The 15,235-nt window shown below is 45.3% G+C and overlaps 1 protein-coding gene across 1 annotated transcript in view; it reads right to left on the bottom strand.

Moving 5' to 3' along the window:
• Positions 1–15,235, bottom strand: part of ryr3 (ryanodine receptor 3) — a 423,842-nt gene that overhangs the window by 308,188 nt on the left and 100,419 nt on the right. Inside the window, exons 29-33 of the mRNA XM_068038163.1 lie at positions 13,006–13,180; positions 11,298–11,506; positions 9,478–9,692; positions 8,290–8,359; positions 608–768 (exon numbers count right to left, since the gene is read on the bottom strand). Of these exons, the coding sequence (XP_067894264.1) occupies positions 608–768; positions 8,290–8,359; positions 9,478–9,692; positions 11,298–11,506; positions 13,006–13,180 (830 nt within the window). The remainder of the gene's footprint in view (positions 1–607; positions 769–8,289; positions 8,360–9,477; positions 9,693–11,297; positions 11,507–13,005; positions 13,181–15,235) is intronic.

The following is a 15,235-nucleotide window of genomic DNA, read 5'->3' as shown; positions in this document are numbered from 1 at the left end:
ATTGTACAGCGAGCTCGCCACTGGTATCAGACCCACCGGCCGTCCATGTCTCCGCTTTAAAGACGTCTGCAAACGCGACATGAAGTCCTGTGACATTGATCACAAGTCGTGGGAGTCAGTTGCCAGCGTTCGCCAGAGCTGGGGGGCAGCCATAAAGACGGGGCTAAAGTGGGGCGAGTCGAAGAGACTTAGTAGTTGGCAGGAAAAAAGACAGAGGCGCAAGGGGAGAGCCAACTGTGTAACAGCCCCGACAAACAAATTTCTCTGCAGCACCTGTGGAAGAGCCTGTCACTCTAGAATTGGCCTTCATAGCCACTCCAGGTGCTGCTTCACAAACCACTGACCACCTCCAGGCGCTTATCCATTGTCTCTCGAGATAAGGAGGACAAAAAAGACTTTTTAAAGGTAAAAAGAAAAGTCTGAAAGTCCTGCAGTTTTAAGATTTATATTTTCTATAAAGTAGAGTCTGTCATTCAGCACATGTTGCAACTAGAGCTATAATTCACTATGGATTTATGTAGACCTTTTGCATAACACACATATAGTTCACATAAAAGGTGTACTAATAGTAATACAATACAGGAAGTTCTCAAATTGCAGAACCTACCTTTCATGAACTCTGCCTTTCTCATCACCCAGAGTAACAGTGACTGTCCGATTTTTGTTCATGTTAAATGATTTGCCGTAGTAATGGTAATCAGGGGTGACCCAGCCAATCCACACAAAAGATGGATCTTGGCCTGCAAATATTTTCACTGCGTAATAATGCTGCACAGCAAAGAGACAGTAGGAGTACATTATAGCAAATACAAAGAATAGTTATTCTAAGAATCACTTACTCGGTGGATAAATGATGAGCAGTATTTCTGAGATGCGCACAAAGGCTAAAATATACTGATATTATTTCAGTGACTAGAGACTATGCACCATTTTAGTTTTAACCTTTCAGAGTTGTACATATCTCATCAACTAACAGATTATGCTCAATGGCAAATCATCAGATTTTTGAAAAAATGGTATAAAAACAGTTCCCGTCATTATGCGTGTATATAAACAAAATGGCATTTCCTCCTATTATTTCTCCATTTTTGGATTTCCAGTTGCTGTCGCCCATTATCACATTTTAACAAAGCCAAGTCTGAATATTAGCTGAGGTTGGGACTCATATGTCAATGACTTGAATGAAGAAATAGAGAGTTGTATATCCAAGTTTGCAAATTAGGATGCACAGTACGTTGTATAGAAGGGGTCAGGGAGTTAAAAAAGGGGGTGAATTCTATCTTGGCAGCAGGGGTCAGAACGTTGGGACAAACTGGATTTTAGCCTCTTATCCGTGGTGAGTTTAAAGGCGGGAAGAGTATTTAATCGGGTGGGATGGGGTCGGGTGAGGATCCCACCACCTTCCTGCCTCCACTCCACTTAAGTCCGTTAATACCCAATTAAGGGTCTCTTCCTGCTGCTGCCAGTATTAGGCCAGTGGTGGGTGAGCCTGTCGCCACGCAGGGAACACAACGAGCAAACCCGTGCGGGTCACTTGCCCACCCCCGGGGTGGGGTGGCAGAGGGGGGGTGGTCCCTCATTCAAAGGCACTCAGTGCCTGATCAAGGGACCCGGCAATGGGAAGGAGGGGACCCGTTGAAAGCCACTCCCTTGCCCTTGCTGTCAACCCTCCGACTGTAATATTACTTGTTCCTTTGGTATGTGAACGATTGTAAGATTCATTGGACTCCAAGTATCATCCAAAGAAAATATGAGTTTTTATTATAACTTAACTGGAACATACATATAACTACTGCACAAGCCACACCAACACACATCTCATTCTATCGGGCTACACCCACAACTCCCTGGTCATATGTGAAGTGACACCACTTCCTCCAGTGACCTGCACTTACAGGCTCTTAAGGTGGTCCTCTTAAGGTCGTCCCACAACACCTACAACCCCCACCTCCGCCAACCCCCTCCCTGCGAAACCCCTCTGCCATCACTCACGTGTGGCCCGGATCCATTGATGATCCTGGGCCTTAGGTGCGTACATACTGGCAGCAGCCACCACCTCCCCAGTGGTGCTGCTCAGTAAAACAGCTGCCAGCCTCTGATTGGCTAGCAGCTCTCAGCAGGCGGGACTTTGTCCCCAGGTCCTTAATCCCAGGAAGCCTGCTGTTGCCCATTTAAATGCCACAGATACATCTGTCCATGACAGTATTGATAGGAGTGACCACTGCACAGTCCTTGTGGAGATGAAGTCCCGCCTTCACATTGTTCACATTCACTCCTTCGGGTTGTGCGGCACTACCACCGTGCTAAATGGGATAGATTTCGAACAGATCTAGCAATGCAAAACTGGGCATCCATGAGGCGCTGTGGGCCATCAGCAGCAGCAGAATTGTACTCAACCACAATCTGTAACCTCATGGCCTGTCATATCCCCCACTCTACCATTACATTCAAGCCAGAAGACCAGCCCTGGTTCAATGAAGAGTGCAGGAGGGCATGCCAGGAGCAGCACCAGGCATACCTCAAAATGAGGTGCCAACCTGGTGAAGCTACAACACAGGACTATCTGCGTGCCAAATTGCGAAAGCAGCATGCGATAGACAGAGCTAAGCGATCCCATAACCAACGGATCAGATCTAAGCTCTGCAGTCCTGCCACATCCAGCCGTGAATGGTGGTGGACAATTAAACAACTAACTGGAGGAGGTGGCTCCACAAATATCCCCAACCTCAATGATGGGAGAGCCCAGCACATCAGCGCAAAAAATAAGGCTGAAGCATTTGCAACAATCTTCAGCCAGAAGTGCTGAGTTGATGATCCATCTCGGCCTCCTCCTGAAGTCCCCAGCATCACAGATGCCAGACTTGGGCCAATTCTTTTCACTCCGCGTGATATCAAGAAACGACTGAAGGCACTGGATACTGCAAAGGCTATGGGTCCTGACAATATTCCAGCAATAGTACTGAAGACCTGTGCTCCAAAACCTGCCGCACCCCTAGCCAAGCTGTTCCAGTACAGCTACAACACTGGCATCTACCCGGCAATGTGGAAAATTGGCCAGGTATGTCCTCTACACAAAAAGCAGGACAAGTCCAACCCGGCCAATTACCGCCCCATCAGCCTACTCTCAATCATCAGTAAAGTGATGGAAGGTGTCATCAACAGTGCCATCAAGCAGCACTTGCTTAGCAATAACCTGCTCAGTGATGCTCAGTTTGGGTTCCGCCAGGGCCACTCAGCTCCTGACCTCATTACAGCCTTGGTTCGAACATGGAAAGAAGAGCTGAACTCAAGAGGTGAGGTGAGAGTGACTGCACTTGACATCAAGGCAGCATTTGACCAAGCACGGCATCAAGGAGCCCGAGCAAAACTAAGGTCAATGAGAATCAGGGGGAAAACCCTCCGCTGGCTGGAGTCATACCTAGCGCAAAGGAAGATGGTTGTGGTTGTTGGAGGTAAATTATCTGAGCTCCAGGACATCATTGCTGGAGTTCCTCAGGGTAATGTCCTAGGCCCAACCATCTTCAGCTGCTTCATCAATGACCTTCCTTCAATCGTAAGGTCAGAAGTGGGGATGTTCGCTGATGATTGCACAATGTTCAGCACCATTCATGACTCCTCAGATACTGGAACAGTCTGTGTAGAAATGCAGCAAGACTTGGACAATATCCATGCTTGGGCTGAGAAGTGGCAAGTAACATTCACACCACACAAGTGCCAGGCAATGACCATCTCCAACAAGAGTGAATCCACCCATCTCCCCTTGACATTCAATGGCATTACCATCGCTGAATTCCCCACTATCAACATCCTAGGGACTACCATTGACCAGAAACTGAACTGGAGTAGCCATATAAATACCGTGGTTACAAGGGCAGGTTAGAAGCTGGGAATCCTGTGGCGAGTAACTCACCTCCTGACTCCCCAAAGCCTGTCCACCGTCTACAAGGCACAAGTCAGGAGTGTGATGGAATACGCTCCACTTGCCTGGATGGGTGCAGCTCCAACAACACTCAAGAGCTCGACACCATCCAGGACAAAGCAGCCTGCTTGATTGGCACCCCATCTACAAACATTTACTCCCTCCACCACTGACGCACAATGGCAGCAGTGTGTACTATCTAGAAGATGCACTGCAGCAACGCACCAAGACTCCTTAGACAGCACCTTCCAAACCCACGATCTCTACCAACTAGAAGGACAGGGGCAGCAAATGTATGGGAACACCACCATCTGCAGGTTCCCCTCCAAGTCACACACCATCCTGACTTGGAACTATATCGCTGTTCCTTCACTGTCACTGGGTCAAAATCCTGGAACTCCCTTCCTAACAGCACTGTGGGTATACCTACCCCAAATGGACTGCAGCGGTTCAAGATGTCAGCTCACCACCACCTTCTCAAGGGCTATTAGGGATGGGCAATAAATGCTGGCCTGGCCAGCGATGCCCACATCCCATGAATGAATAAAAAAAAAGTACCTGATTGGCAAGTAATCTAGTGGGCCTTCCCACGAAGAGGTGACACGGAGCTCACGCTAGCTCTTCAGCCAGCGGATGAGATCCCCATCGCCTCCGTTAAATACCGCCCTAAGTGTGTGGGCAAAATGGAGGTTGGGACTCATACGTCAGTGACTTGAATGAATAAATAGAGAGTTGTATACCCAAGTTTGCAATTTAAAATGCACAGAAAGTTGTGTAGATGGGAGCAGGAAGTTAAAAAGAGGGGTGAATTTTACGCTGGCATTGGGGTCTTGACGTTGCGAGAAACTGATGCTGAGATCCCTGCATCACCTCTTTTCTGGAACGCCTGCCAAATTTAGTGCCAATCAGGCACGTAAGTGGACAGCGGTGGGCCTTCCATCGGAACTATGACCCCGTCGCTGGAGGTCTCGCCAATCAGAGACTGACAGCTGCAGCACCACCGCGGTGGCTGCTGCTAGAGGTGACCGTTTTGGAGGCCAAGGTGTGTTGCTGGAGCCAGGACTCAGCTGGTGCAGGGCAGGGGTTCTCACAGGGGAGGTGGGGGGAAGGGGGATCGGCAGCAAGGGCAGGCCCTCAGTGGGCCCCCCCTTCCTGATGCCAGGCCCCTCATTCAGGCACTAAATGCCTTTTAATGAGTACCTCCCTGTTTCCCGGAATCGGGAAACAGCTTGCATGGTTTTTCCTACCATTTTTCCCGTGCGGCGACAGGGCCGCATGCTTCATGGGTAATTGCGGCTGCAGCGGGAAAAGGCCCTTAATTAGGAGTTAATTGCCCAGTTAAGGGCCTCAATTGGCAGCAGGGTGGGAAGGCCATTGACAGGTCTTCATGCCCCAGACTAAATTTTGGCAGAGGTGGGATGGTGGTGGGAACTTACCACCACACCCCTCCCCCACCCCCCGCCACCATCCCTCCAAACCCGCTGCAGGGAGAGCATAAAATTCCACCTAGGGACATTGACAGATTAAGTGTGTGGTCAGAATGGTGGCAAATGGAGTTCAATGTGAGGGTGTGTGAAGTCATCCACTTTGGATCCAAGAAAGACAAACTGGAGTATTTTCTTAATGTCAAGAGGCTAGGAACTGTGGGAGAGCCAAGGGATTTGGGTGGTCACTAAAATCTAGTGCACAGGTACAAAAAGTAATCAAATAAGGTTAATGGAATGCTGGCCTTTATCTCAAGGGGACTGGAATACAAAGGGGAGGAAGTTCTGCTTTGGTCGTATAGATCCATGGTCAGACCCCATCAGTTCTGAGCACCATTTCTCAGGAAGGGATATACTGGTCTTGGAAGGGGCACAATTCAAATTCACCCGAATAATAAAGAGCTTAAAGAGTTAAATTATGAGGACTGGTTATTTAAATGTGACCTGCATTTGCTTGAGTATAAAAGGTTGCGGGGTGATCTAATCATGGAGTTTAAAATGACAAAATAATTCAAGAGTAGATACAGATACAGTGTGTTCTCGCACCCACACTTTTTGGGATTTTCTTCTCCCTGCTGCTTTCACATGCGTTCAAATCCTCTGAAGAAGGAATTTTCCTCCACACAAGATCAGGGGGCAGGTTGTTCAACCTTGCCCGTCTAAGAGCGAAGTCCAAAGTACGGAAAGTCCTCATCAGAGAACTCCTCTTTGCTGACGATGCTGCTTTAACATCTCACACTGAAGAATGCCTGCAGAGTCTCATCGACAGGTTTGCGTCTGCCTGCAATGATTTTGGCCTAACCATCAGCCTCAAGAAAACGAACATCATGGGGCAGGATGTCAGAAATGCTCCATCCATCAATATTGGCGACCACGCTCTGGAAGTGGTTCAAGAGTTCACCTACCTAGGCTCAACTATCACCAGTAACCTGTCTCTAGATGCAGAAATCAACAAGCACATGGGTAAGGCTTCCACTGCTATGTTCAGACTGGCCAAGAGAGTGTGGGAAAATGGCGCACTGACACGGAACACAAAAGTCCGAGTGTATCAGGCCTGTGTCCTCAGTACCTTGCTCTACGGCAGCGAGGCCTGGACAACGTATGCCAGCCAAGAGCGACGTCTCAATTCATTCCATCTTCGTTGCCTTCGGAGAATACTTGGCATCAGGTGGCAGGACTATATCTCCAACACAGAAGTCCTTGAAGCGGCCAACATCCCCAGCTTATACACACTACTGAGTCAGCGGCGCTTGAGATGGCTTGGCCATGTGAGCCGCATGGAAGATGGCAGGATCCCCAAAGACACATTGTACAGCGAGCTCGCCACTGGTATCAGACCCACCGGCCGTCCATGTCTCCGCTATAAAGACGTCTGCAAACGCGACATGAAATCGTGTGACATTGATCACAAGTCGTGGGAGTCAGTTGCCAGCATTCGCCAGAGCTGGCGGGCAGCCATAAAGACAGGGCTAAATTGTGGCGAGTCGAAGAGACTTAGTAGTTGGCAGGAAAAAAGACAGAGGCGCAAGGGGAGAGCCAACTGTGCAACAGCCCCAACAAACAAATTTCTCTGCAGCATCTGTGGAAGAGCCTGTTACTCCAGAATTGGCCTTTATAGCCACTCCAGGCGCTGCTTCACAAACCACTGACCACCTCCAGGCGCGTATCCATTGTCTCTCGAGATAAGGAGGCCCAAAAAAGATACAGAGAAATTATTTCCTCTGGCAGGGGAATCCAGAACAAGGTGGCACAATCTTCAAATTAAAGCAAGACTTTTAGGAGTGTAATCTGGAAGTACTTTTTCATATAAAGGGTGGTAGACACCTTCAGGACTGAGATCAATAGATTTTGTTAGGGTATTCAGGGGTATGGATCAATGGCAGGTAAATGGAGTCAAGGTAAAGATCAGTCCTGATCTGACTGAATAGCTGAATAAGCTTGAGGAGATGAATGGCCTTCTCCTGATCCTGTGTTCCTATGCCTGCTACTCAGGAGTCCAAGGCCTAGAAATCATGCCCAAATAGGAGTGTCATTCCGGTGGAGGGCGCACTGCATGCATCTAATTAGGCTGAAGGCGGGACCATGGGAATTTGTCAGCCAGCCTCATTCGTTTATTACCAGTGAGCTGCAGGCACAAGTAATGACCCCTGAAGCAGATCGCTGGTCCCAAGAGGCACTGGCATCAACCTGATCAGGCGCTGGGGTCGAGGGAAGTAGGTTCTGGAAGGATGGCAAGGTAATTAGGAGAGGGCAATGATAGCTGGCAGCAGCCCGCAAATTTAATGTGGAGCTGGGAGGAGCAGTTTCCAGTGTTCCTTTTAACAATTTTGCAAAGGAGGCCTTAACCAGGCATTAGCCCATCTATTTGCATATGTAAAGGGCTAACATTTGTTCCAACGCAAGTGCTCTGGATGCCAGCGCCGAAGTCTTTATATATATGACAGCCAGTGAATTTCCGACACAGCTGCGGCATGAGCGTATCGACTGCCATATTCGACACCTTGGTGCCTGTTTTACATCTGTATCATAGTATCATTGAATATCATTGAGGCTCAAGTTTTGTCTGAGGGTTCAGTTAATCCTGAAAGAAGCACTGGCAGAATACATTCAGTGAACATATAATTGAAATCAGAACAGATACTGAAATTGGGACTCAAGTCTGTTCCAGAAACTCAGGATCTAAGTCTCTTTTTTGGGATTCATCAAACTGCAAAGGTACACTTGCTGGAAATTAAGAAGTGGACTTCCTTAGTATTTTTACATGTATATATGTTACATGCAATACTCAAGTACTCAATAAATGCTGATTGCATGATTTCTTAAGATTCCATTATTATACATAACTTTAGACAGAAACAGCTGACTTTTTACAGCTTTACACATTACCATTGCAGATTTTTTAACAACCTCTCGGTCCACTCTACCTCCAGGTAAATCACGATTCAGCTTTGCATCCCTAAGAATAAAAAGGCAAGTTTCGTCAATAGATTTTGTGATTTTAATGGAAGCCAGAGACTGTACAAAGAAATGCAATCCAGAAATTAGCTCTCTAATTAAGAGTGAGTCATAAGGATCTTCTTGTAATTAAATTATTAACACAACATTAGATAAATCACAAGACTAAGGATTAAAAATATAAATCTAAATAAAAATGCTGAGTTTAAGAAAACCAAAAAGTAGAATAGTGCAGATGTTAGTTTTGTTTAAACGGAAGTAACACTGATTTTGCTTCCCCATGCACTTGGTTTTTAAATTCTAAAACACATAGGGTTTTGAAGTTACAAACATTTTAAGAAAATTACTTGTTTGCAATTTTAATGGAGGCAGTAACACTATTAAAATAAGGCCACACTTTATTAGGTGATCAATAACAACCTCAGGAGACTGAATGCTAGCACAGTTAGCAGTTGCTTCAAGGAAATTTATCATATGAAAAACTGAATATGACTGTCAACTGGATGCTGTTGATTGTATTTTGTTTCTGAGTCAGAAAGTTGTGGGTTTAAGTCCCAGTACAGACTTGAACACAAATTTAGGCCGAAAATTCTGTGCAGTACGGAGGAAGATCTGCATCGTTGAAGGGTCTGGGGATGAGATTCAACTTTGGCGTGGGCCGACATGGGCAGCAGCTGTACATTTCATCTGATTTTCTTTCCCACTGACTTAAAATAAGGCGCTATCTGTCAGCTGATGCTGATTTAAATCTCATGGAACTGCCTGAAGAACAGGGCAGCCTCCTGAGGTCCTGGTTAACATTCCCTCTACAACCTAATTCACCAAAGAGACATAACAGAACAAAACAGTTGTTCACTCAACTGTTATTTCGTGATCTTGCTGTGTGCAAAACTGGCTGATGCATTTGTTTACACAAATTAAAAGTAATCCACTGGCCGTTAATCCACTGGCCATATAGTCTTTTGGGACACCCTGAGGATGTGATGCAAATGCAGGTATTTCCTTTACAAGATAGGCTCCCTATTAAAGTCTGGGGTTATTTCCTAAATCACGACAGTTTGTGCAGTCTAATTGTTCAGATAACAAGACAATGCAATCAGACAACTGAGGCAAACTCACCTTGGTTTAGTCTTTCCGAACAAAGTATCCGCACTCTGAGGGCCATCATCATGATCCATATATGGAATGCCTTCACGTCTATACGTTGAATGGAACTCAACAGGCATACTCAAACGGTAGTATGTCATTTCAGTAATGCAGTTCTGAGTGCCAAAGGTTTTATGGGTGACTTTTAAACAGGGTGGGCTGTCTACAGTCCCATCAATCCTTGTTACCTATAAATTGGATTCTAATTTTAGTTACTTATGTACAGCTTCACTACCACAAAAATGTAAAAGTTTTATTAGCATTTATATAAACAACTGACATTGGTCACAAATGCACCGTGGGAGCCTGATTTAAATATCTTAATGAAGTGGCCCACCTCACCATGGTGGGACACTCAGAGGCCATAAAAACTGCCGCTGTACAAACGAGAATGGGCACATATACAGCGGGTTAGTGTTATGTTTCCAGTTTTAAAATTTTTAACTACTCTTCCGACCCTCTCCCACCTTTAATGGGAGGGTTAATATCAAGGACCTAGCATCAGGTCAATGATGCTATAGGCAAAGGATTGCAAGTCAGCTGCTTCTTTGTTTAAATGGATCATTTCTTTATGATAACCTACTTCCATAATTACAATTAAAATACTGGAAGAGACACATGACAGATAAAGTCCATAGAATTGTAAGCAAATTCACCAAAAATGATACAAAATGTTCCCCACAAGGTTTCAAATGGTTAAAATTCAAAAAGTAAAAATGCATTGCAATCATTAGGTAGCATATATTACAAAAATAAAAAGCAACAAATACATCTTCAATATTTGAACTCTTCGGATGGATGACCCCATAATAATCTATTTACTTCTAAAGGCGCTGTTTAACAACTGCAGCTTTCACAGGGATGTCCTGTGATTATAGTGAGTGACTAAGTCAAATTCAGTTAATTTCACATGGGATTCTGGGCATTTTATTCTGTGCAATTGTGCAATTTCTATGGTGTTTTCTGGAGTTAGGATGGATTTTGGGATTGTGTTCTGAAATTTCATCTTCCTGTGAAAACTACAGCTGTAATTTTACACAACCCACCACCCCCGCCAACTCTCCCTCACCCCCAGGAGTGGGATGGGAGGCGGTAAATTCGAGTGGGAGGTTGGGGGCACCGTTTCCGTCACCTATATGCCCCCGCTGCTATTTTACCAGTGGCAGGGGAGGTGGAAAACAGCCCGCCTGCCCCAGGCCAATTGAGGCCCTGAAGTGGCCAATTGTCACTTCAGCAACTGAAGAGGCTGCCCAGCAATATCTGGTGACCTCTTTGCAGGCTGCTGGGGGGGGCGGGGGCCCTACTGATTGTGCACCCTGTGCCCCAGCGAGGGCCCCCCCCCAGCACCTGCCACCCCCGCTGAAACTACTCCCACCCCCGCACCCTACAGTTCAACTCCCATCCCCCTTGCTGGGCCCCAGCCAATTGTCCCCAACGAGGCCCAAACCCCGCTTATCTTCCTGAAGGGTGACATCCATTGTCCTCTTCTGGCTGGGTGCAGTCCCAGCAGTGGCCACTACTTCTGGTTGCACGCTGGGATTGAAGAGCTGCCAGCCCTCTGATTGGCCAGCAGCTCTTGGAGGTGGGACTTCCTGTCTGAGAGGGGCAGATGTCCCAACCGAGGCAAATTAAGGGCCTGGTCCACACAAAATTGAAGGCCCAACGGAAGCAGAAGTCAAGTCTCCCTTGACTTTTCAAACAGTGGGCGTAAAATTCTGGCCCACATGTCAGTGGCCTTCTGCTTGCTATCTTCAGTGTAGGTGTGTAGAGTTTAATCAAGATTTGAATCTTACCTCAATATGGTTGTGATCCTTTGGTACAGGAACAAACTGAGGTAATCGTTTACTAAACCACATGGCTACATCACGGTTCATGTTTACTGAAAAAGGTTCAAAACCCTCTTGTAAACCACACATGGTATAGTACTTGAAAGTGGTTGCATCCATTCCAAAATTCATGCGACCTATCTGAGACAGGCTCAGACAACAAATTGGGATTAAACCTAGAGAAAGGTGAGGGAAAAATTAATTTTATTTTATATTGGTTTGTTGAGATATTTATAAGTATGAATAAGTATCAGAAATTTGGTTGTCATCATAGAACTGCACAAAGACATATTAGGAAATATAGATTATCCATATCCAATTGGCAACTGATTCATAAAATAAAAATCTCTGATGATAATTGTTAAGTATGATAATCCTAATAAATTATCGTGAAAGATTCCAGCTTCAACCCTCAATTTTGATAAAAACATCAAACATCCAGGATAGCTCTCCCACATTACATAGGGCAAGAAGGCAAGTGAGTTATGTGGGGCCCAGCTAAAAGATTGTAGATATCCTAACTTGGTTCATTTCCTTACCATTGTTATGTGGAAGATACCTAAGAAAACAAACTTTTCCCTTTCTGGTCCATTTTAGTTCCCCTTTATGGGAGGCAATTTAATGCAAAATAAAACAGTCAGTAACAACTGAAAGCACATATACTCCATGGGCATTGCATAAACTTCTGATCACACAGGAGAGCAACTAAGCTATTTTTCAATCGCATAGGAATGAATTGATAAAGTAGGATTCTTCGACCTCAGAAAAGTACCTCAGCAGGAACCTTATAAAGGTATGCATAGTCCTATAGCCCCGTTCTTGCCAATGTTCAGCCTGCTGCCATTTTGATGTGCAATAGGTAGTCTAGGCTCCTTCTATAAATAGGGAGGGGCCTCATTATCCCATACAAATTGGGATCCTGTGACATCAGTCAGATCCCAATGCAATTTTAAAGCATGCTCCATTCATTGTTACTTGACATGGAGCAGCCTAACCAGCAGTCCTTAAAGGGGGCCATTGCAGGCGAATCCTAAAAAAAACTTTAGAACTGTTTTTTTGTGCCCCAGAAGAAACATCTCTCCCCGGTGTCCGACCATTGCAGCCCTTCCTTGGGATTGCCTAAAACCCACAACTTTGAGCCTACTTGGAGCAGTTGGGTTCTGCAAAGGAGTTACCGGATTTCCCAAACTTGCTGATCACCAAGTTGCTTAGTGCATAAGCACATCACTGATGGAATTCAAATGAGGCCCAAAGCAGCTTTGGCTTCCAACTGCTCCACAGGGTAGGTGATGGGTTCACTGCCTCTGCCTTCCACCAAGTGGGACCGGACACATCAAAATTGACCCCACAGTTACTAACTTAGGGAAGTGATATGCTTAATATTCAGGAAGATGAGATGAAATGGGCAGAACAGCCTTCTTCATCTGAACCTATCTTGTGAATACTGCTCCTTTAATTTGATATGTGGCATATTTTAGCTATTGCAGCAAAAAGTTGCACCTTTAAAGTTCCTTTCTAACAGTTACAGCATCTGATTTTACTAAATCAGTACCATGCAGCCATAAAATATTACAGTGGAACAGACGGGATTTTTTTGGTAAGACTATCAATAACCCAATATACACGTCTAATTAAAATTGTCAATGTTAAAATAAAATAATAAATATTAACCTACCATCTTCTATATCAAAATCTGTAAAAGCGAGTTCTGAGCCACTATTAGTAATGAGCAGTTCTCCATTCAGAGTAAATATCATTGATTTATCATTCATATCAATCATGCAGCCAACCACATCACCGGGCTGCCAGGTGTGACCAAAGTAAACAGCACCTTGGTGCCAAAACTGAGCCTAGAAAAGATAAGTAGATCCCATTTCATTTATAATATATTATATATGCATGAATATTACTAGCAGTCCTCAACAACCAGCACAAAATTCTGTTGCTCAAGTATAATATTTCCAGTGAACATTTACTGAATTGTGACAAGAATGGAAATAAATGATACCCTTTAGCTTAATGTAATTTTACTCAATGTGGCAACTGACTTATATTGGAAATAATGGAATTTCATGATATTTCTACATGGGAAAGATTCTCTTCTAGAATCACCTCTAAACAATATATTTTTCATGCAACAAAACCAGTCAAACTGTCGGGATTTTGGCTAACAAATGTTGTCACTGCATCTCAAAAATTTATGATGCAGTCATTAAAAGGTAGATGGGAGATTAAGTCAATCGGCTGGATTTTACCTTAGGCGGATGGGAATTTGCCACTGATGTAAAGGACGGTGGAGAACCCGCTTCCACCTAGCCCGGGGATCCAGCCCACATCTTACAGGTCCCCGGGCTTTAATTGTCCCGAGAAGGGACTTCCACCGGGAGTGGTGGCCACCGCAGCCCAGACGACCAGATGGAGCCATGACTGAAGGTAAGTTGGGCATACCTCACCAGGGAGATCGGTCTTTCCCTGGTGAGGCTGGAGTGATTGTTTGGGGGAGGGGGGCGTCCTGAGCCCCAGGGATGGGTTGGGAGGTGGGGACGGGCCTCAATCGGGCACCCTGTGCCCAACTGCAATGGCCACTTAAGGGCCTTGACTGGCCTTGGGCAGGCGGGCCATTTTCCACCCAGCCCGACCGCTGTAAAGTTGACTGGGGGCAGGAGCAGGGTGGTTAGGCCTCCCGCTCAATTTCATGCCCCCACACCAATATCTGACCCGCTGGGACAGCGTAAAATTCAGCCCAATATTACACAAATCTTTTACCAAATCGACTGCTAAATGGCCATGACAATGGCTAAACAAGTCTTTGTAATAACAACTGATTCATTGGCCAATTCATTCCATCACTTTACTAATTTTTAGGGCAATGGGAAAATGTGGCCGCATGTTCTGCCAGCTGGTGGAAACACCCCGCTATTTTGGGGAAAACAGATGCAAATAGAATGGTAATGATGTCATACATCCTATGCTCCATTACTACTACCACCAAATTTGTGCTCTTTTATATTCATGCCTATTTTATATGACATCCAAGTTACTAAGTGCCTTGGAAAAGCGTAAAAATGTTTAAAGGGATCTAGATTTAATATTAACAGATACAGTTAAAATTACTTATTTCTCAATCATTTTCTTGTGTTTTTGTGTTCCCTTGCTGTTGCCAAGTACTTTGTCATTATCTTTGTACAAGTCGCTGGGGCAATTCCTTTCCCCTTTCTCCCACTTCAGTCAGCCACAGTGCTTTTTCCATTGGGATTTTCTTCTTTATTTCTTGGAAGAAGGAAAGCAATGGAGTGTCTCCAGGTTACTGAGGTTACAATCCAGGCATATGGCACCCACCTGCTGGTACTCATAAGGAGCAGTCTTTGCAGAGGCATGGCTTTCACAAGGAAGAGGCCACAGAGTTAACTCACATGCTGCCAATTGACTTACAGCATGTTTTCATCACAGGCATTCCTCTGCCAGAGGCTGTTCAGGTCACGATTGCCCTTAATTTCTATGCCACAAGCCATTCCACTCTGCTACTGAAGATATCACTAATATTCAAAAATCAGCTGCAGATGGATGCATCAAGCACATCATGGATAAATTGTTCTTGAGCACTAGCAATTTCATCAGCTTCCTCATGAACAAATGATGCAACATGGCAGACCATTGCAATTTTACTGAGTGGCAGGATGTCCCAAGATCTAAAGAATTACTGATCATACCTATGTGGCTACACATGCTCTCTTGCTCAATTCCTGCACCTACGTCATTGAGTGGTCATGCCAGGGATGCTGGAGTTGGTATCAACTGTCCTGGCCACCTCCTTCCAGTACCCATTAGCAGCTCTCATTGGTGATCTGTATTACTCTGTTCCAACCAGTGTCTCCTTCCTCTGCCTAATTTCTTACACATACAGG

The sequence above is a fragment of the Heterodontus francisci genome, chromosome 9 (genome assembly GCF_036365525.1).
Source record: "Heterodontus francisci isolate sHetFra1 chromosome 9, sHetFra1.hap1, whole genome shotgun sequence".
Classification (NCBI taxonomy): Eukaryota; Metazoa; Chordata; class Chondrichthyes; order Heterodontiformes; family Heterodontidae; genus Heterodontus; species Heterodontus francisci.
This window is presented reverse-complemented; position numbering and strand designations above follow the sequence as displayed.